The sequence below is a fragment of the Brachyhypopomus gauderio genome, chromosome 2, assembly GCF_052324685.1.
Source record: "Brachyhypopomus gauderio isolate BG-103 chromosome 2, BGAUD_0.2, whole genome shotgun sequence".
Taxonomy (NCBI): domain Eukaryota; kingdom Metazoa; phylum Chordata; class Actinopteri; order Gymnotiformes; family Hypopomidae; genus Brachyhypopomus; species Brachyhypopomus gauderio.
In genome coordinates, this window is record NC_135212.1 from 49,168,236 (window position 1) to 49,191,255 (window position 23,020).

Below are 23,020 nucleotides of genomic sequence, written 5' to 3' on the forward strand. Positions count from 1 at the left end.
CGATAATGGCCTGCAGGTGGCAGCAAACTACATTTTATTGGTGAAATCTGTTTACGAGTGTACCGGGAGCACGTTGATTCTCCTGTTTACTAACCGTCTGTGAGACCTCGTATTGTAGACATGTTTAAATATATGACTACTCCGCTTGCTCGAATAGCGTATGATATATACATGATGGAATAGGAATGGAATAATATTCCTAATGGAATATTTTGGAATATTTACAAATTATCCAACAGGTTCACGCACATACTCTGAGGATATACATAGCCTACACCATTTTCATAGAGTGACTAAAAAGGTTTTCTCCTCAGAATAAAATTCATGTACGAAACCGACAGAGATGCTTGTTTCGAGTTCCTTTTCTCCTCGTATTTTTTCTCGTATGTTCAGTGTTGTGCAAATCGAAAGGACACTGAAACTATTACATTCCCGCATTTTGTCTGGTAGTAGACCGTGTGTGTGCTGTCATTCATGGTTTGTGGGTTCTGGTAACCGCTGTAGTTTAGTTTAAAACATTTCGAAACAGAACACAAATTAACTAAACATTTACCATAGTATGATTCATGTCACGGTGTTACAAATTCCCTTTTTTATTACAAATTCCCTAATACGATATTACTCGTGTCACAAAGAGCTCAAGGTCAGTGAGCTCTTCTATGCGAGGTGGACCAGGCGCAACAACCTTTTAAATCTTGACCTGAGCGGCTCGTATGAAATCAGCAGGCCGCCTCACGAAGGTGTCGAGTGTCACTGCCCATGTTGAAGTGCTGTAGGGAAGTGAGCACTACTTCCTATTTCCTTGTGTACCGTTGTTCAAACACTGTTGCGGAGACGGTCAGGGCAAAATGGAGCACATAATAATGAAACGGGCAGCTTTCGCGTAGTTAAAGAGTTTCCCCCGAACCGAGTGGACGAGCCGGGGAATGAGCGCGGACATCGGGCCTGGCGGAGCAGCGCGGATTCGTACCTCACCGAGCGGCGGCCACGATGGCACCGAGCAACCTCTGGACCTGAGAGATTCACGGGGTGGCCTCGTAACTTCTGAAAGTTGGAAACTACGGCGAAAGGCGCGACGATGAAGAAGCAGTTTAATCGCATGAAACAGCTCGCCAACCAGACGGTTGGGAGGTTAGTATCTGGGCCATACTGAACCGTTTTAGAAACGAAAGGGAGAGTGTAGAGTATACGGCGAACACTGGGGAGTGTCGAGAGAGCAAGTTCACCAGAACCGCCCCTGGAAAAATCTTTTATTGTAACATGCATCTTACCTTCATCGATTTAATATGACCGAGGGTGTCTAAAATCATCGCTTAACTGTAACTCTGTAGCCTCAAGATTAGGTGTGCTTACTGAGTTATAATGTTGTGTTATAACCAATACACGCTGCACTGAGTGTACAGGCCTACTGTACAGCATACTTACACAGAAACGTACTTCTCCTGGGTGATGACATAAAGTAAATCAGTGCATTATATTTTTTGTGGGTAATATTTGTGAAGTTATTACGGAATGTAAATGCCAGTTGTGAGTACTCAACTTCAAATTCACAGTCCATTTGTAATACCAGATTCAGGTTCAGATACCAGAACAGACCTCCATAGGAGATGTGATGAACTTTGTTTCATTCTTTTCCTTCTAAAAAGTCTCAAACCAGCCAGTGTTGTCTTTATAAAGTTTCATCAAGACACATGATGGAATAAAATTAGCACCTTATCTCTACTACCAATACATATATTAGTGGCTTGATACTAATACTGGTATTGCTTTATTCTATGTATGAAATATAGATACACATTAAAATATGCCCACCATCAAGGCATTGACAGCAGTGATTTCCTAATGAGCACAGCCTCATCTCTGACGCCCTACTGTTTGTTAATGGAAAACTCTCCGGTGTGTTTCCTGTGGCCTCTAGCCTAAGTGCCTCCTGCCAAGTGTTTTACACGTCAACATTTTAAAGATGTTTGTGTGTCAAAGGGAACCCTGCAATCTTGGAGCCCCCTTGACTGGGCCTCTTATGAGCCCTGTGTGGGGGGGCTTCCCCTTGGCTGCTGCCTGACACCCACACATCTTGGCCTGCTGTGCTGCTCTTTGTGCTGCTGTGTGTTCCTCGGTGCTACACGGCAGCAAGGGTCCTTCTGGCACACTCGGGGAAGCGATGTGGTAAAATGTGGAAGGACCCGTTTTTTTGGTTTTCTGCGAGGGACCTACAGTGAGCTGGAACACGCTTGGGGCCTTTATTTCCAGGAGTGCCACCGAGTTCCTGCGAGATGTGACTTGCCATGAGGCGGCTAGTCGAAGTTCTTTGAGCACGTGTAAATTTTCACATGCACCTACTTGTTGTGAATCTGACATTCCAGACATATACCTGTGAATGTCCTGGTCATGGCCGCGTCCCGCAGAACAGAACCATAGCGTAGCAGTAGTGGATTATTTATGTGATGGACTCATGAATAACCCTTATTTATGCAGACAAGTCATATAAACAAGTACATGACGTAAACAGAGTTTGTTCGCTTGGTAATTCTCACGTAACACACTTTGGGTGGGGTGGGAAAATCAGTATGACACAAACAACATGGAACTAGTTAATATGTTAATGTAGCTGCAATGTTCCTCGTGGTTATTTGAAAAGCTTGTCAGATAAACACTCGCCTGCATTGGAGAGGATACCCACTAATATAATAAAACATATAAAAGAGAGGAGCTTGTTGAAGGGCCAGACGTGCTCTTTTTGTACTGTAAAAACATACAGACATAGTCCAGGTTCTGAAGTGTAACAGTGTCTATTACAGAGAGCTTTTACTCTCCTGGATTGCAGTGGTAAAACATCACTCTTAATATATGTGTGGCTAGTAGGGAGACAGCTGGTAGACTCATCATGTCTTTGATGCAGTAAATCACGGAGTGTAATGTGGAAGACAGATGAACTGCCTCCCAGGGTGCAGCACGTAGCCCCGACACGGCTTGAGTTGGATCTGGACACCTACAGAGCAGAACACAGCAGAGGAATTTACTGTGATCGCAAGGAAGAGGAAACGCAAGTGACAGCTGAGTGATATCTCAGAAATCACACAGCCCTGGTTGGAATGGAAAGGCTGTGTGTGGTGCGTGGATGTGAAGCTGTGTTAGATTCCTAACACAGAAGCTAAAACACAGTGCATGGCTATAGGCCTCTAAAACAATCCCTGAGCTCATTCCACACTGTGTGGCATTGGGATGTCAGAGCGTATACTAATCAGGGTACTGTGATGAGCAGCCATACTTTCTCTGTCTGGTTATGAGCGTTGTGTTAATATCCCACTTGGGTCAGATCTATAATCCCACTTAGGTCAGGTCTATAATCCCACTTAGGTCAGGTCTATAAATTTCCTCAGACAGCTGCATTAGGCTGAGAGCGCTAACGAAAGATTCATCCCAGCGTCAAAATATGAATGGTCTTTTAGAACGGTCTTTTTAAATGGTCTTTTAGAGTAGAAATACCCCTTGGTCCCTTACTGAGCAGTGATAAATCTGTGAATCTATTTTCCCTGCTCACCAAATTCCAGTATGTTCTCCTACGAGAGGTGAGAGGGGCAGAAGCATCAGGCACTGGCTGGACCCGTGAGCAGCTTTCTGTGAGCACAGCATTTCCAAGCGCGGGGGTTTCAGACGAGTGTGCGGGCTTTTCCAGAAACTCGGAACAAAGCAGCAGTGCAGCTATGATCACTGATCACATGATCACATGATCACATGATCATGGGGAAGAGGGGAGGAACTCCTCGCCATGCTGGTGGCATTCAGGCTCACTGTCAAACCCCACTTACTGATCTGAGACCAGCTCTCTAGCCCCTATCTTAACTGAATCATGGATTTTGGCACAAAGCATTTTATCCTTGGTCAGCAGAAAAAAGATTACTTGTTGGCCAGCTGCAAGTAAAAAAAAAGCAAACTAAACGCTCAAAAACATCTGACAGTAAATGGGAAATTGTGGATGGGAGATTCAGAATTCTGGGTTTAATTTCCCTGCCTAATGGCAGGCACAATGTCTTTATTCTTTAATTTGAATTGTGTGCACTGATTGAACTCGGATGATGTCGTGGGAATGCATGAGATCAAGTGCTCGGGACTGCGATTGTCCCGTCTGGCTTTAATCAGACGCACATGCTGTTTTCGTGCGCCCCACTCGTCTGGTGCCGTAAGCAGCGTGCGTTCACAGAACCGTTTTTGCCCCCCAACGCCAGTGCAGCGCCTGCTGTCCATTGGCCGCGTGGCAAATCAATGCTAATCCAATATTGATGGGAATCTAAAAATTCTTCCTGCAGCCGTGCTGCTCCCGGCCCGTGTAATCAGATCTCGTGGATATTGGTTCTTGCTCTGCCTGTGGTTATTAGTTTCAGCCTTTTTGCGGCTCTCCCTAAACACCCACGCACGGACGCCCTGCAGGTTGTCCTTGTCATCTCTCCTCCTTCAGAAACAGCGCTGTCAATTCCAGGTTCAGAAAGTAAAAGTCCTCACCAGAATTTTGCTCAAGCTTGCTAGATTCTCTAATTAGTGCAACCAGGTAAATTAGTGGAATCAACACAATCTAGGAAGCCTGAGCAAAATCCTGGTGAGGACTTTTACTTTCTGAACCTGGAATTAACACCTCTGTTCAGAAACCCATACATCCGCTGACCAATCAGACAAAGCTCTGGTCACATGACCCACTGCAGAACATGACTTTCTCGTTCATTGACCGCAAGACACACGTCTGCATCTTCAGCCTCCTGTGTACTGCGGTAGTAGCAGCTAATGGCTGTGCCCTCGTGGGCCTGGTGGACAGTGGCGCTGGGGGGGGGGGGGGGTCCGGCTGACGGGCTGACGGGGGATGATCTGGGGGGGCGTCTGTTCTCACTCACGCACTAAAACCCAGAATAGGGAGCTGCATTTCTCTGTCTCTGCTCAGCGTGGTGATGGCGGCTCTGAACGGCTGTGTGCACCGCGCGGGGGGGGTTAACTGGCACACAGCTGCAGGAACACTGCTGTGGCTAACTGTAGTCTGGCTTCACATATGTGTGTGTGCGCTAGGGTGATGACTTTTTGATTTTTTTTTTTTCTCAAACATTATTTCCTGTAGCACGAATGAATGAACTTTTGCCTATTAATGACTAAAATGACGTTTATTCCATTAAAATATTGAAAAAAGTCACGCACAAACCACTTTGAAATGTTATTTATGTAGGCATTTTAGCATTTTATGATTTTTATGATATTAAAAATATCATGATATATATATACTGTATATAACATAAGTCATGAAACCAACTTGTGCAGTAATTTATGTAGCAGAGAAATGTATAGAATTTTCCAGAACATCGTATAACGCTGTGTGCCGTCAGCCAGGACAGTCAAATCATTTTGTGCGTGAGGTTTTTTTTTATCAAATTGTCTTGAATGTAATATTTTATTTAATCTTAAATGAAAGCTCATCAAATTATGATACAGGGAAACGAGGTTGTATAAAAGTCATCACCCTAGTGTGCGCGCACTTGTGGTATAAATGTGTTTGTTCGTGTGTGCACATGCGAGCGGGTGTGCATTCTCGCATGTGCACACAAGCGTCTGTGTATGTGTGTGTATACGATTGCCATAACAACATGTGGAATGCTAAAAGCTGGAATGCTAAAGCCAGATAGAAGATTGTCTCTCAGTCAGGGTGTATCTGTCAGGTTGTTAATAGATAGCGTGGCCTGTTGTTACGTTGGCAAAAGTATTTTGAAAGAATTGCTGTAAAACCGAGAGTGGTCATGCAGATAATTCTATGTAGATAGTGTAGCAGTGCTGATATGGTTCTGGAGTAAAGATGGAAGCCTGTCTTCTGACTGACCATCGTGGGCCACTCCATTACTGTAGCCATAACATCTGTTCTCTCTACAGTTTCACATTCTTAAGGTTTATTGGTCACTCAAGTTACTCATTAAGTTGAAATGAGCTCTTAAAATGCAGTGATGTCAGATACATTTCTAGCTACCACTCTGTAGCAGTGGGAACGCTGGGAGCGATGGGAACACTGGGAGCGGTGGGAACACTGGGAGCGATGGGAACACTGGGAGCGGTGGGAACGCTGGGAGCGGTGGGAACACTGGGAGCGGTGGGAACGCTGGGAGCGGTGGGAACGCTGGGAGCGGTGGGAACACTGGGAGCGGTGGGAACCCAGGGAGCGGTGGGAACACTGGGAGCGATGGGAACACTGGGAGCGGTGGGAACACTGGGAGCGATGGGAACACTGGGAGCGGTGGGAACACTGGGAGCGATGGGAACACTGGGAGCGGTGGGAACACTGGGAGCGATGGGAACACTGGGAGCGGTGGGAACACTGGGAGCGGTGGGAACACTGGGAGCGATGGGAACACTGGGAGCGATGGGAACACTGGGAGCGGTGGGAACACTGGGAGCGGTGGGAACACTGGGAGCGGTGGGAACACTGGGAGCGATGGGAACACTGGGAGCGATGGGAACACTGGGAGCGGTGGGAACCCAGGGAGCGGTGGGAACACTGGGAGCGGTGGGAACACTGGGAGCGATGGGAACACTGGGAGCGGTGGGAGCGGTGGGAACGCTGGGAGCGGTGGGAACGCTGGGAGCGGTGGGAACGCTGGGAGCGGTGGGAACACTGGGAGCGGTGGGAACACTGGGAGCGGTGGGAGCGGTGGGAACACTGGGAGCGGTGGGAACACTGGGAGCGGTGGGAACACTGGGAGCGATGGGAACACTGGGAGCGGTGGGAACACTGGGAGCGATGGGAACACTGGGAGCGGTGGGAACACTGGGAGCGGTGGGAACACTGGGAGCGGTGGGAACACTGGGAGCGGTGGGAGCGGTGGGAACGCTGGGAGCGGTGGGAACGCTGGGAGCGGTGGGAACGCTGGGAGCGGTGGGAACGCTGGGAGCGGTGGGAACACTGGGAGCGGTGGGAACACTGGGAGCGATGGGAACACTGGGAGCGATGGGAACACTGGGAGCGGTGGGAACCCAGGGAGCGGTGGGAACACTGGGAGCGGTGGGAACACTGGGAGCGGTGGGAACACTGGGAGCGGTGGGAACACTGGGAACACACAATGCCTTGCAGAAGCATCCTCTCTCATTCACCCCCCTGTGTGTTTCCAGGACGCTTCACCATGGCCCTGTGGTCCATATCATCATCCCTTAGAAAACTAACCACACATATTCGTTCTTCTTTCTCCTCAGGGCAGAAAAGACAGAAGTTCTCAGTGATGATATTCTGCAGGTAATTATTATTTCCTTATTTATTTATTTTTTTTACTTGGTTGGCGATGACCTTAACTTTGTAAGGAACGTATGGGCAGGTGATGGTGCCATAGTGACTTAATCAAGGACTTTATTTTAGTGCAGTCACATCACTGTCAGAGCTGCTTTGTCCAGTGGAACCAGTCACAGTAACTGAGCTGTCTCACTGCTGAGCTGTCTCACTGCTGAGCTGTCTCACCTCTGGTGCAGGCCAGTCTCTCCTGCACTTCTGGAATGTTCTCTATGATGTGAATGTAGATCTCAGAGAGGTAGTTCCAAAAGCACATGTATTGTTTGTCATGCGTAGCACCCTTATGTGTGTCACACGTAGCACCCTTACTGTGTGTGGGCTTAGGTGTAGCTCTACACTCTTCCACTAAAACCACACTACCAGTGGAAATGCACTCTGAGCCAAGGGTGAGAACCTGGGGGTGAAACTGCTTTTTAAACATGCTAAAGTAGAAAAAGTAAGGACAGCTGAACATGTTACTGAACTGGAGTGAACTGTTATATTGTGGAGCAGGTCTAGCATTAAGACCCAACTCAAACAGCCCCTGAGAACTGACCAGGCAGACGGACCGCAGGGTGTGATGTCATCTTCCATCATGTGTGATGTGCCTAACCAACGAAGAAGAGTTGTGCTTCACTCCCGCTCCGCTCACACTCACATTCCATGACCAAGGGTCAAAGTTTAACGGCTTCTCATCATCTGTGCTCCAGTGAAGAGCAGCCGGCTGATAACGGCCTCGTAAACATACAAGAGGAGCTGACAGAGCAGCGGGTGAAGGTGTGGGAGGGGCATGAGTGGCGCCGTGGTCCGGTCCCAGCCTGGCATTGCTGCTGAGACCAGCTTAGTGGCTTCTGTTGTAATGGATAGTGTTAAAGTTCGGGGTTTATTTGATTGTGTGCTTGATAAGAAAACTCTTGAGGCTGTGAGAAATGACACCTCAAATGGCACCTCAGTTTCAGTTCCAGCAGCAGCTGTCTAACAGTGCTTGTGCACCTATGAACAGAAGGGGACTTTTACACCATATACTGGCACAAGTCCAGCCAGCAGCGTTGGGTGTGGGGAAACCGGGCACGCCGCTGCCCCCTAGCTGCGAGAGCGGGCCGTGACGCCCTGGTCTGTGATCGTGGGGCTTGTCCAGCCACAGGGAGGGTAGGAGTGGGGCGGGCGGCGTGCCCCCCCGGGTGGAGCATCAGCTGGGGAGGCTCCTGCATCGCGGCCAGGCGTGGGGTGACGGCTGTGGGCTGGAGGGGAAGTGATGTGACAGAAATCTGATGCAATCTGCACTTGCTTAGCAAGTCATAAGTGTGAATAACACATCGCGCGTTTTAAATTGCAAATGTATTTACATTCCACGTTTCAGATGGAAGGTGTAAGTGGTTTATAACACTAGCTGTATGATGTGGGGATCCAAATGCAGTGGTCTCAGAGTGGTCTCAGTGTGATCTCAGAGTGGTCTCAGTGTGTAGATACAACACAGAATATTGGCCATCCTTAGTGTGTTAAAAACACTCCATTTTACATCCATCTGTAAAATAGCTTTTCTGTATATTCTGTATATTTCTCTTTTTAATATGTACACTAGAGAGGCCTGTACTTTACTTTATATTGTACACATTACAATGACCATAAAGAATCTGAATCTAAATATCATAGGCCAGCCTGAACATTTGTAGCGTATATTCTGTTTATTTTTTGGGGATGTGGTGTTTACAGATCGAGCGACGCATGGAGTTGGTGAGGATGGTCTTGCATAGCGCGAACAAGAAGATGGTGGCCTGTCTGCAGGGTCACGTGGGATCAGACGTGGACAAGAGACACGTGAGTGAGCAGCGGGTCACGTGGCTGCCCGGTCGGGTTCACGGCGCAGCACCTTGTGCAGAACGGAGAGGCGTGGTTCCCATTTGTGCATTCTCTGTCGTTGCAGAAGAAACTGCCTTTGACGGGCCTGTCCCAGGCCATGGTGGACGGCGGGGGACAGTTGGGAGAGGAGACGATGATTGGGTGAGCTCCCGTGGGTCCCGCCCCTGTTCACGGGCGTGTGTGTCTGCAACAGAGTAGATGATTGGCTGAGCTCCCGGGGCTCCCGCCCTCTGCACGGGGGCGTGTCATGCCGGGTAGATCCCAGCGTGCCTCTCCCACAGGTCACAGGTCTCTGTAGGCTACCAAGGGCAGGAGACTCCTGTGCATAGCTGCTCGTGCTGTCGATATGAGCTACAGTCCGTTATGTGGATGTTGTATATTTGCGCTGGGTCACTGTTCTAAACCAGAGTGTGCACAGGAGGACGAGTGGGTGGGTGACTGTAGTTCGTGGGAGTGAAAAGGCTGTTTAACAGTCCACATTCCACAAGTGCTTCATCTGCTGCTTTATCAGTAGTGTAAGCCTGTGTGCGTGCATGTGTGTGTGTGTGTGTGTGTGTGTGTGTGTGTATGTGTGTGCTTGTAAAGGAAGATGATGGAGTTGTGTGGGGAGGCGGAGAGCGTCCTGGCCTACGAACAGAGCCAGCACGAGGTGCAGCTGGAGAGGGACGTTTTGGACCCCATCAACCAGCTGGCGGAGGTGAGCGGCCATGCCCGGCTCACTCTACCCACGCTAGAGTGCCTGCGCTGGGCAGGGTGCCCACTCCTGTATCCCTCTGTCTTTATGCCACCAGGTCGACATTCCCAACATCCTGAAGCAGAGGAAGCAGCTGGCCAAGCTCGTGCTGGATTACGATTCGGCGAAAACGAGGTGTGTTTAAACGAAAGGTTCAAACGCAGGCCAGACACCCGTCTTACAAACGGCGGATTACAAACTTTTATTATGCTGGATTACCTACGTGTGGTGTGGGTGTTCACGGCACCTAATCGGCCTGCGTTTAATCCAGATATCAGCAGGCCAACAAGGCGGGTTTCACGGCGAACAACCAGGCGATTGCGGCCAAGGTGGACTCGCTCAAAGAGGAGATGGACGAGGCCCATAATAAAGTGGAGATATGTAAGGTATGGTCTTCTCCCTCGTGGGAGGGGTCTCCTGACCTACGGGACAGAGAGGCCTTTAGAACATGGCCATCAGAGCTCAGCGCATGACCTGATGTGAAATCCTGGAGCTCCTTAAAGAACAAGTGAAATGGATTTGGAGCAGAGGACTGATTCAGTTTCAGATATTCTACAACATTTGCTGTGATGACACGTAACTTTCACTTTGCCATGAGCATATTTGCTGACTGTGAAGTTTCTCACCTCCCAACACGGTTTTCTGGCTAAATAAGCAGAATCCTGTCTGTTCTCTTCAGGACCAGCTGGCTGCTGACATGTACAACTTCTCCTCCAAGGAGGGCGAGTATGCTCGTTACTACGTCATGGTGAGTTCTTGCTTTGCAGTTCAGACACACACACGCACACACGTGTCTTCTGATAAAGAGGCATGCAATTAATGCCACGTTTGTTTATCAGATGTTAGAGGCCCAAGCTGAGTACCACAGAAGATCTCTGTCCTCCATTGAAAGCATCTTGCCTACTGTCAGATCACAGCAAGGTGCGTTTAACCCCATCTCAGGCTGCTACAGGTCGAGCGCGGAGCTTTCATTCATCATGTCCATCATGTAAGGTCTTCTAAATACTAATCATTCAGATGACCAGTCAGTTGCAGTTTTGGCAGATAAGTTCCTCTTTCCCGTCTGTTTTTGAGACTGTCTTGAATGAGTAAGCGTTAAGCAGCAGTGTTTCACCACACCACTGAGACTAGGAGCCGTCTGTGCCAGTCGCTCTACACAACGGCTGGGCTTTCGTTCTCTTCTCTTGTTTTATCCATGCTGGACTGTCATGGTAAATCACCTCATGCGGGGAAGTCATGAGCAGTGTGTATCTTTAAGAACATGCTTATCTGCTTATGATTTCCACATGCTTCCTGTCATAATTCAAATTGCACCACATGGGTTATGGGTTGCCAGACAATAAAACACCTTCCTCCTCCCTAACCATCTCCACCCCCCCCCAACCCCCTCTCCCCCTCCTTCCTCCTACGGACTCCCTGCTGTACAGACACGTGGACGGAGAAGCCCGCGTTCGGCATGGCGCTGGAGGAACACCTGAAGCGCAGTGGCAGGGAGATCGCCCTGCCCATCGAGGCCTGCGTGATGATGCTGCTGGAGACCGGCATGAGAGAGGAGGTGAGACCGGCATGAGAGAGGAGGGGAGACCGGCGTGAGAGAGGAGGGGAGACCGGCGTGAGAGAGGAGGGGTGACCGGCGTGAGAGAGGAGGGGAGACCGGCGTGAGAGAGGAGGGGAGACCGGCGTGAGAGAGGAGGGGAGACCGGCGTGAGAGAGGAGGGGAGACCGGCGTGAGAGAGGAGGGGAGACCGGCATGTGAGAGAGGAGGTGAGACCGGCGTGAGAGAGGAGGTGAGACCGGCATGAGAGAGAGGAGGTGAGACCGGCGTGAGAGAGGAGGGTGAGACCGGCATGAGAGAGAGGAGGTGAGACCGGCATGAGAGAGAGGAGGTGAGACCGGCATGAGAGAGAGGAGGTGAGACCGGCGTGAGAGAGGAGGTGAGACCGGCGTGAGAGAGGAGGGGAGACCGGCGTGAGAGAGGAGGGGAGACCGGCGTGAGAGAGGAGGTGAGACCGGCGTGAGAGAGGAGGTGAGACCGGCGTGAGAGAGAGGAGGTGAGACCGGCATGAGAGAGAGGAGGTGAGACCGGCATGAGAGAGAGGAGGTGAGACCGGCATGAGAGAGAGGAGGTGAGACCGGCGTGAGAGAGAGGAGGTGAGACCGGCGTGAGAGAGAGGAGGTGAGACCGGCGTGAGAGAGGAGGGTGAGACCGGCATGAGAGAGAGGAGGGGAGACCGGCATGTGAGAGAGGAGGGGAGACCGGCATGTGAGAGAGGAGGTGAGACCGGCGTGAGAGAGAGGAGGTGAGACCGGCGTGAGAGAGGAGGGTGAGACCGGCGTGAGAGAGAGGAGGTGAGACCGGCGTGAGAGAGAGGAGGTGAGACCGGCGTGAGAGAGGAGGGGAGACCGGCGTGAGAGAGGAGGGGAGACCGGTGTGAGAGAGGAGGTGAGACCGGTGTGAGAGAGGAGGTGAGACCGGCGTGAGAGAGGAGGTGAGACCGGCGTGAGAGAGGAGGGGAGACCGGCGTGAGAGAGGGGGTGAGGCCGGCGTGAGAGAGGAGGTGAGACCGGCGTGAGAGAGGGGGTGAGACCGGCGTGAGAGAGGAGGGGAGACCGGCATGTGAGAGAGGAGGGGAGACCGGCATGTGAGAGAGGAGGTGAGACCGGCGTGAGAGAGAGGAGGTGAGACCGGCGTGAGAGAGGAGGGTGAGACCGGCGTGAGAGAGAGGAGGTGAGACCGGCGTGAGAGAGAGGAGGTGAGACCGGCGTGAGAGAGGAGGGGAGACCGGCGTGAGAGAGGAGGGGAGACCGGTGTGAGAGAGGAGGTGAGACCGGCGTGAGAGAGGAGGGGAGACCGGCGTGAGAGAGGGGGTGAGGCCGGCGTGAGAGAGGGGGTGAGGCCGGCGTGAGAGAGGAGGTGAGACCGGCGTGAGAGAGGGGGTGAGACCGGCGTGAGAGAGGAGGTGAGACCGGCGTGAGAGAGGAGGGGAGACCGGCGTGAGAGAGGAGGTGAGACCGGCATGAGAGAGGAGGTGAGACCGGCATGAGAGAGGAGGTGAGACCGGCGTGAGAGAGGAGTTGAGACCGGCGTGTGAGAGGAGTTGAGACGGGCATGAGAGAGGAGTCATCTGACGGCTGAAGGCGGGGCGGAGCGAGTGCTCTTTCGTTCTGATTAGCAACTGCGGCGTGACGGTCGAAACGGGCTCTGGCGTTTGCAGCAGAGTCCTTACCTGCTCTCCTCAGCAGACTGCGTCTGGCCTGTGTGGGAGGAGTCACAGCCCCTGTCTGGCCCACCTCCGAGCCCCCTACACCCACACACAAATAACACAACACACGTACACCACACACACACCACGCACACATTTACTTGGCTCTGGCTCAAATGTGGTAGCAGAGCCTCTGTGGCATTGGGGCCTTTGACACAGAAGTGTGAACGCAGCCCTGATGTTACTGTGCACTTCACTTCTGCTTTCGGTGATCGTGCCCAGACCCCCTGCTCTAATTATAGCACTGAGACCAGACAGCCGTTTCCCCTCAAGGCTCGCTCTCATAGTGAACATTTCTCCAGTGAGCAAATGAATCGGCCTTTCACCGTCTGATCACCTGTGGGACCCGCGTTCTGCTTGCAGGGCTTGTTCCGCATCGCAGCCGGGGCCTCCAAGCTGAAGAAGCTCAAGGCGGCGCTGGACTGCTCCACCTCTCAGCTGGAGGAGTTCTACTCCGACCCCCACGCCGTGGCCGGTACGAGTCCATCTCTGCACATCAACATTGGCCCTCTCTCCTGTGCAATGAGGAAGTCTTCTGCTCATCTCCCTCCTGGTGGCGTAGCACACTAATCCCCCCCCCAGATCTGGGTCATTGTGAAGTTGTGTAGAGGTCTTAAACATTTCAACTCTAAGTAAATGTTTTAAAAGATACAGAATAGCACTACCGTAACACTGAAGCTCTTTGCCACATCTTTACTTTACACAAATGGTGTGTGCCCCCCCCCCTTCCCCTCCCCTCCCCATGCCAAAAACAAAAACAACCTGATCAGGCTGTTTTTTTTTTTTTTTTTTTTTTGTATGGGTTAAACTGCTACTTGCCCTGTTGCTGTGACCAGCCCTCTAGACTGGGTAGAGTGTTTCACCAGGACACTAGCTGTGTTTCATGCTGTTTTGCTGTTCTCCCGTTATCAGGAGCTCTGAAGTCTTACCTGCGTGAGCTACCTGAGCCTCTAATGGCCTTCCAGCTTTACGATGACTGGATTCAAGCCTCGAGGTAACTCACACTTCAGTCAAGGGTAAACGCAGTAAGCAGTAGCAATGTTAAATCTAAATGCTAGAAAATATTTGGAAAGCACATGTTAAGCACATTGTAAAAGATAAATTATATGTATATATAAATATGTATATATTATATATATAAATATATAAATAATATATTTATTATGTAATAAATAAATCTCTATTACTGAGAGCTGTCTCTCTCTCTTTTTTGTCTGTCAGTGTTTCAGACCCAGATAAGAGACTGCAGGCTCTGTGGGTGACATGTGACAGTTTGCCAAAGGCCAACAAGACAAATTTGAGGTAAGTGCAGTCACCTCTTCACCATTTAACTGCCTCTGTGAGTCATTACAAGAGTTCCTCTTATGTCTATGAAGGTATTTGGTGAAGTTCCTGGCTAGACTAGCTCAGGACAGTGAGGTCAATAAGATGACCCCGAGCAACATCGCCATCGTACTGGGACCCAACCTGCTGTGGGCCAAGACCGAAGGGTTAGTGCAATCTCAGCTGATCTCAGATCAGGTCACCCCTTCAAACCTACCATTTGCCTTCACAGTGGAGAAAAGTCACTTTACCTAAACTATCAGATCCCCTTCTCTCTTACACTGGATAATTCAAGATGTTTGCGGTTTCTTTATGGTGGCAGGACCCTTGCTGAAATGGCAGCTGCTACCTCGGTCCACGTGGTGACCATAATTGAGCCCATTATCCAGCACTCAGACTGGTTCTTCCCAGATGGTAAGATGATCTTTTTGTTGACCTAAGCATGAGTATTTACAGGAGCACAGAGGTAAGAACATGGTAAACATATTGAACACCTTGTTTGCTATAGTTAGTTAGTTAGTTAGTTAGTTAGATTGGTTGATTGATTGATTGATTGGTTGATTGGTTGATTGGTTGATTGATTTCCTTTAGGGAAATTGTTACCTAGCAGACTACATTCATTTTGTTTTTGAGGAAAGTCTAATGTCCTGTTCTCTTCTTGTATGTTCCTCAGACGTGGACTTCAACGTGTCAGGCATGTTTGCCATGCCCACAGGCCCCACGCACCAGCCTGGGCACCCGGGGACCCCCGAGCCTGAGGCCTCGCCCATCGACAGAAGGCGGCCGGGCAGCCAGGGGGCGCCAGAGGCCGAGACTCCCCGCAAAGACAGGTACCAGACGCACCCGCGCCACCTCAGACAAGCCTCCAGATCCACAGCCACCTCTGCTTTCTATGTAGTGGCCAGTGAGTCTGTCACAGTCAAGGCGGACGATCTTTCTCCGGCTGAAGAGACTGTGTAGCTTCTCAGGTTTCATATTTTGTATGCCTTATTAAATCAATAAAACTTGATTAAATCAATTTTATTGATTATTAAATCAATAAAACTTGGTTTTCTCTCCTGGTCGTGTATGACAAAGTGAGTGCTCATGTGGTTATTATGAAGAGGGTCTGAAGGAACCATGCGGAGCAAGATAATAGCTACTGTAGCTGTGCCTTGGTAACCAGTGTCTTGACAATATGGCAGCCAGGGCTCACAGGGCTTGTGAAGTGGGACTACGGTGTCTCCACGCCCTTATGCTCTCATCTCTAGTCTGTTGGATGAATGAGGGCTCAAAGGTTGAAAAGCTGAAAGGTCTTTACAGTCATGTGGTCCTCCTCAGAAAGGTTTGTTCAGTTCTATGTTCTTTGTATGAGGTAAATCTCTTGACATAAGGCGCAAAACCTCCTTCAAAACTAACAAAAGATAATAAATAGCTTATAAACAGCTTCACACATGTACTTATAAACTACTTCTCACATGTTTTAAGAGTTTTACAGTGTGAAAGGACATTTAATGAAATTGTCATATACACATCTGGATTTAGTTAGGGGGATGCTTTGTAAATAAGTACTTAAATGACAAAACACACTGTAACACAAACTGTAAAATCAGTCCCTCTAACTCCTGTGGTGTCAGAACATGCGTCCCCTCTTCCTTGGGTTTGCTGTGTGCCGGATCTCCTCCTTCCTGCTTCTCCTTTGGACTGCCTCTCAGTTCTGGCAGCTGGAGCTCTGTTGGGTGCGGGTGGTTCACCTTCTCTCCCCCTTTCCCCTGTATCCCCCGCTAGCAGGCAGCTGGAGCAAACGCCCCGTAGAACCGGCACGCTAAGTAGAAAGCAGCACTCCTCGCCTGCCTTCCAGCCCCCTCTCCCTCCGGCCGAGGCGGGGGCGGCGCCTGCGTCTGCCGGCCCCGCCCCCCCGCTGCCCGTAGGGGGCTCGGAGGTGGGCCAGACAGGGGCTGTGACTCCTCCCACCCAGCCGCGTTTAGGCCAGACGCAGTCTGCCGAGGAGAGCAGGTAAGGACTCGGCCGCAAACGCCAGAGCCCGTTTCGACCGCCACGCCGCAGTTGCTAATCAGAACGCAGGAGCACTCGCTCCGCCCCGCCTTTAGCCGTCAGATGACTCTGCGTATCTGCTTTAATAAATCTCTCGAATCACCATACCGATTAAGTCACATACAAGTAAGTAAAATCAACGTAAAATCAAGATCTTCTGACTTCAGTGGTTTGGGTTGAATCGGATCAAAGGTACTGAAGTGAGCGTTAATGCCTTCAGATGCCATTTCATTTCCGGAAGATTCTTAGTCAGCCATCTCCTAAGACTGGTCACCCTCTCAGAGCACACAGCACCTTCCCTCCGACCTGGTAAACACCTAGCTTCCCTTCGTCATCTCTGAGTCACTGTGCTCGCTGTTGGCTGGCTTGTCTGAGTTAACTAACCATCCTAAATGCCTCTTCAACACATTCCCCCCCTTTCATTCCAACCTTACAGCAAAATTCATCGCATGGCACTTTGTGTAAATACGATCTAATGGCTTCAGTAGAAACTGTGACTTTTTTTAATCATAGGGTTAGTTTGTGCGTTTATTTCTGTCTTGGCACTGGCTTGCCAACTAAATAATCTCTAACATGCACCTTCTTTCACAGCACGAGAAGCAAAATATTTATTAACACAATACTCCTACACATAATGTTTACTGTAAATTTAATGTTAAGTGTATTTGTCCAACGATAGTGTTGTCAGAGAACCGACCTCCACACCTTCGCCCCTGAGGAATGGACAAGGAGGCCCCGGTGGGACCTCTGGGCAGCTGACTGTAGGGACTCCCATGTCCGCTTCCAAAGGCGTCAGTCCACATTTGATACGCAAAGGTAAAACTTCGCCATCACTCTCCCCATCTCTCTTAGTCTTAACCGACTGTTTACCCGAGTTGACATTGTGTTTTAATCCAATGCTGTTATGGTTTCAGGCACAAAGAAGCAGGCCCCAGCACCACCCAGGGGAGCCCAGGTCCCCAAGACCACAGCCATCTCCCCAGCCCCACCACAGGGGCCAGTTGCCAGTCCCGCCCAGCCAACCTTAATGCCACGACGCCAGTCCAGTAGCCAGATCCCCATCCAGGCCCCGAGCCACCCTCCCCCGCAGCCCCCGCAGAGCACGGCCGATCCTGACGCCTCGCCGCCCAGTTCCCCCACGCCGCCGGACACGCCCCCCCACGAAGCGTCCCAGGGCACTCCGCTGTCGTCCTTCCATTCCGGCTCCTTCTCTCGGCCCAGGCCGGTGCCCCGCCCACGGCCCAGGCCCAGCGTCCCGCCACCACCCCAACCCAACACCGAGAGTGCCAATGGAGTCTGCGGCTCTGCGTCCAAGATCATCACTGGTAAGGAGCAGGGGTCACTTTTTAATTCCATCTTGTATAGAGAAGAATGCACACAGAGTGCCTGGATCAGACAGGATTGTGTTGGCTGCTAGAATCACAGACAGTTGAGGGAGCAGGACAGAACTGTGCAGTCTTGATTCTGTCCTGAAAAATACAGTTTACAGTAACGTGTTGGTTTTTAATCTTCACCAGGCATAGAATGGAGAAACAGCTTGAAGCACTCACCTGAACCACGTTAACGAGACCCCAACTAAACCACATGGGTTGGCCTTTATTTAAAACCATTTTATGCTGTTTAAGCTGAAGCTGATTGGATTAAATATCCATATTTCAGTAGACGTATAGGGAGTGCGCATATAATTTGTTACAAACCTGATCTGGACTCATTTTCATGTCCAAACTGGTTGACGAGCCCCACCTCAGAGACTCTCCACCCTCACAGTGAGTTGCTAGGGTCCAGGTGTGATACGGACCGATGCCCACATCCTGCCACAGGTTCAGGACCTTGCCCTGTGCCAGGTAGTAACTAGAATGCTTGTCCTGCAATTAGCTTATCATCAACGTCACCATAAATGCCATCATTCATCAGCCCCCTTCTGATGTTCACTATTCAGCTTGTTTTTCATCTCAGTTGCACTTTTCATCACTTTACAATCGCGAGTCCTACTTTAAAATTCATAAAATGCTTTATTTGGATTTTTTCCTAAGGGCTCAAATGGTCCATATTGTTTCTGGAAAAAGGAAAGTTTGAAACACTGGGGACTTGCGCCTCATATATTGTGCAAAAACTACCTACAGTGCATGTTACAGACAATATGAAATCCAAAGCTTCAAAAATAGAATAAAAACACTCACACTATGAAGAAAAAAAACAGGAAAAACTGGTCACTTTCCCGAAGAGAGGTTAAATGCTAATCTGGCTCACAGCTTGGGTCTTTACTTTTTTTTTTGTATAACTAAAAAAAGCAATTAAGCAAGTTAGCATGGCGTTAGCTGGGAATGTAGAGCTCCTCGTGGTGGAAGAGTGGCTGTATGTCTGGGGTTTCTCCCAAAGTTGGACGCCAACCCAGGCTTCTAACTTTGACATAAATAATTTACAATCCTGGTTGCTGGTGTCTTTGTGGCCTCAATCTACTCAACTGGTGTATTCTTGTGATTCTCATGTTCTCTTGTGCTGACCATGATAAAAAAAGAAAAACAAGAGTGCATGTAGCTCCAGATACAAGGTGGATCATTGTTAAGAAAACACTGACTTGGCTTGGAAGCTTTGGCAGTCTGTTCTGGATTCATCCAAGTAATTGCTGGCGACGGCAGAAAGCATTTGGAATGCTGCGGCCAGTAGTGAAGGAGGCTCTGGAGAATGATCTCGAATGAATGGAACATTTCTGTCTTTTTATGATTGTGTAATGTATCACAAATCCCAGTTTCCTTTCAGCTCACACAAGCGCTTTAGGTACATCGTACCCTAGACCCTTCTGAAGCTGCCCTGAGCTCCTTCACTCAGGATATGATCATTCAGACCAGTTAGACCCGACCAAGAGAGTGATTTAGACCATATCATTTTAACCGAGCATAGGTTGGATTTACATTTACTTCTCTACACTGCAGAGGTGTCAATTCCAGGTTCAGAAAGTAAAAGTCCTCACCAGGATTTTGCTCAAACTTGCTAGATTCTCTAATTAGTGCAATCCAGGTAAAATTAGTGGAATCAACACAATCCAGGAAGCCTGAGCAAAATCCTGGTGAGGACTTTTACTTTCTGAACCTGGAGTTGGCACCTCTGCTACACTGAAAGTCAAAGTGGTTGGTGAATTGTGGAACTGTGTTCAGTGTGTGGTGGTCTTAGTGGGTGGCTCGGTGAACCTGCATGCTGTTCAGGAGTTAACGCCCGTTAGCAGACAAGGAACGTTCACCAGTTGCCAGCCCTCCTGCCCTTGCCCTGTTTACCCCTCCCAAGTCCCGCCCCTCGAGCCTGAAACTCCGCCCTCTCACTCATTTCACCACACGACTTCATCTGCATGAGCACGAGCACTGAGATCCACTTCTCCTGCAAAGCTAGCTTCACTGCTATGGGTTCATCACCTCCTCTTTCTTCCAGCTATCATAACTGATTTACTCGGGGGGGTCACTGTTTTGGGATCAGTTGTGACCACTCTGTTCTAGTGTGCACTGTTTCACTGTTATTGTTCTAAGGATCTATTTCCACCAGATCTCTTTGCTTGAGACGTAATCAGTGAGTAATTAATGAATTAATTGGGTACCTTGAGCATGATGTGGAATTATTAAACTGTTGCAGATGTGTGACCTCCGACCTGTGAACTGTGAGTTGAGTAGCAGGCTATGGTAAGCATGCCATGCCTATGAGCTTATGTGTGACGCTGACACGGGGGCCGGTGGACGCAGCTGTGAGATGTTGCAGCACACTAACCCTGCTTAACCAAGCTTACCAAACTAACCGCTACCTAACCTGCATGCGGAATGAGCCCCCCGATAACCACATGCCTCTTTGCTGTCTGAGACTATTCTTATCTGTCTGCTGCTTCCCACATCTAGTTGTGTAATATATACACTATAATATAGAATAAGAGGTAATAAATGGAATCCGCACCACGGACACTGTTTAGACGCTACCCTTAATTGATTCTACTTAAAGACCCATTACAGTAATAAACACATTTGAATTAAATCTCAAATTGTGTCAAAGTTAATCAAAAAAAGTGACAGGTTCTTGGTGCTCTGCTTAAGTGCTTGTTTTTCCCCACCTGTAATAGCAGGTTTGGTTTTTTTTTTTTCTTTACTCTTCTCACTATCTTCTGTGGACACTGCACAGGTGTTTCTGAGGTTTGACTGTGTGTTCTGCCTCCACAGATGTGGGCGTGTCTTTGAAGGGGCCAGGGCGGGTCCTTGTCCCTGAGATCGCTGTGGAACAGCCTGTGACATCACCTCCTGATCATGACCACCAATCGGAGAGCACCAGTCTGTAAGGCAGACAGCAAGCTCATCTTCACAGTCTTTCACTCCTCGTAATCCTGTTTTGAATCCCAGGGTGAAACCCTGAAGACAATCAGCCCTTGCGTTTTGGGTGTGGACCACACCGCCCCACACACTCCCTTCACCCCAAGCACTGATGGGACTTCTTAAAAGCTGTTACTGTTTTCAACCTTGCTGACATTGCGGACTTTGTAACTCAATATGAGAAGATAAGCAGGTAGACATGCATCATAATATACCAATACCATGTAAACCGTGAACTCTCACCTTCTAGAACGTTCCATGGTTCCGGCCCTTGAAATTTAGAATGTTTCAGTGCATTTTATGTTGTTGTGTACTGTTAACCGTACACATGTATGTATTATTACTAGTGACATTGAAAGCGTTTTTACTGCATTTGTGAGGGCAGAAACCAAAGAAAACTAGTTTCATCTTCAATGGGACTCAGACACTCCAGAGCCTGTGTGTGTAGTACACAGGGAACATGGAGCCTGTGTGTGACTTTCCATTTCATTTCTGCCAGCTACAATTTTTCTTTAACTCTCTCAATCACTGTACTAGAGTGCAGGATTTTATTGTTAAAGATTTTTATTAGACCAACAATTGGCTTACAGGGAATTATCATGATGGGCTTGTTGTACTGAATTGAGTTCAAAAAGCCTATGCTGGAAATACAGGACTTATAAAAATATCAAATATATATTTTTAAGGTTTTTTATTTTTATTTTGGTGCAATATTGCTTTTGTCTTTTTCTTAAATTTAGACAATCACTTTTTTTCTCCACAAAAATCTTATTTTTCTTATTTGAAAGAAAATATTATAGAAATGGTATAGCTTTACAGGGTTTGATGTGATGGACCAAAACATGCAACATTACTCATTTGCAACAATACACAACCAAATCGCAGCCAAATTCCAAAATATCTACTTCAACTTCTATTAAAAACTTTTATCATTTAATCAGATGCTATTGATATTCTTGTTTGACCATTAAAGTGTTACCTCAGCTGACACTCGACAATTCTGCCTGTTAGAGAAAAGTAACCTTCTATGTGTATGCACTTAATCTCTTACTAAAACAGGGAAAAGTCTGCACAGTTTTAATGTCCTCTATAAAGGTCTCAGTACTGAACCCTTTGAAAGGCTTTACTGGTGTGGTTGGGAGGGGGGGGTTGAATTTTCAAAATCTTCACATGTTTTTTTTAAAAAGTATTTTAATGGTTCACTTCAACTCAGGAAACAGTCGGTGTGGAAGCTGTTGTTCATCCAGTCCATTACCGACTTACAGATCGTTTAGTTCTGTGACGAGTTCTCCCTAAATTACTTTTAAAGGCTCATGAATGCTGATGTGTATTTTTCGTAAATATTTCTTTGTTCTTTTATTCCATGTGAGCAACATTTCTGTGGCTTACTGGCTTCTATGGTGTGAACAGAGATAGTATATTGTTGATTGCTGCTGTATTTCATACATGGCAACTTTTATGATACATAGAAACCTAATAAAATGCCTGGCAATAAGAAAAAAATAATAAAACTGAATTAAAAATAAACTCTGAAATGTGGCAGTTCAGTGTGTATGTTTATTAATAAACTTTAAGAAGAACATATTATTACTTCAGACAAACATCCAAAATAAATGTCATGAGGTTCACTTGGTCCTTGCTACTGTAATATTTAGAACCTCTAGTGGTTTATTCTGAATAAATACAACAGTCTGTGTGTGAAATGAGATGAAATTCAGTAATGCAACTTCATAACTGATACCAGATTGCTAACTGCCAAAACTATGTAAATGTAGAAATGACTAGACAGGGGCATTACCATTGTTTGTCTACTGATACTAGCAGTTAGATGCATCCATTTGGTAGTGGCAGTTTGGTAACTCAAATCTCTCCTGAAGACAATGCTACACAGGCAGACAATAAGACTGTCTCACGCCCAGTAGGCGATGAGAAACACCGCTACAGACAGACAGACGATAAGATTGGCATTTACTACATGCTTTAGGAAGGGGTCTTCCTCCAGGGAACACGCCTCTGCCTCGGGTGGAGATGGAGGGTGTCTCTCTCCTCCAGGATCCTGCTCCATTCCACACAGCCAGAGCAAGATGTTCTTCAGCTTAGATGGAGTCTTTCCATCTTTGGATATATTAAATGAGAAAAGAGGCATGAAAAATACCAAAGTATAACATTTTAAATTTATATTATT

At 48.4% G+C, this 23,020-nt stretch overlaps 2 protein-coding genes across 6 annotated transcripts in view; one reads left to right on the forward strand and one right to left on the reverse strand.

Annotated features, from left to right (window-relative positions):
* Nucleotides 1-719: 719 nt before the first annotated feature.
* arhgap17b (Rho GTPase activating protein 17b) lies at nt 720-22,377 on the forward strand. 3 transcript variants are annotated; one of them, XM_076997261.1, is made up of 21 exons: nt 720-1,131; nt 7,213-7,252; nt 8,996-9,100; nt 9,207-9,283; nt 9,728-9,839; nt 9,934-10,010; nt 10,147-10,261; nt 10,555-10,623; nt 10,715-10,796; nt 11,303-11,430; nt 13,502-13,613; nt 14,051-14,132; nt 14,360-14,440; nt 14,515-14,628; nt 14,784-14,875; nt 15,135-15,291; nt 16,229-16,456; nt 17,175-17,311; nt 17,410-17,820; nt 20,117-20,163; nt 20,689-22,377. In XM_076997261.1, exons 1-20 carry the CDS (start codon nt 1,079-1,081, stop codon nt 20,122-20,124), a joined length of 2,280 nt encoding a protein of 759 aa, XP_076853376.1. In that variant the 5' UTR covers nt 720-1,078; the 3' UTR covers nt 20,125-20,163; nt 20,689-22,377. The 3 variants fall into 3 exon arrangements, with proteins under 3 accessions (XP_076853376.1, XP_076853375.1, XP_076853378.1); XM_076997260.1 differs by lacking the exon at nt 20,117-20,163 and having other exon boundaries at nt 721-1,131; XM_076997263.1 differs by lacking the exons at nt 16,229-16,456; nt 20,117-20,163 and having other exon boundaries at nt 724-1,131.
* Nucleotides 22,025-23,020, reverse strand: part of LOC143508614 (sodium/myo-inositol cotransporter 2-like) — a 44,794-nt gene continuing 43,798 nt past the window's right edge. For all 3 annotated transcript variants that reach the window (XM_076997257.1, XM_076997258.1, XM_076997259.1), the window contains one exon: nt 22,025-22,950. In XM_076997257.1, the coding sequence (XP_076853372.1) occupies nt 22,745-22,950 (206 nt within the window). In that variant the 3' untranslated portion in view covers nt 22,025-22,744. The remainder of the gene's footprint in view (nt 22,951-23,020) is intronic.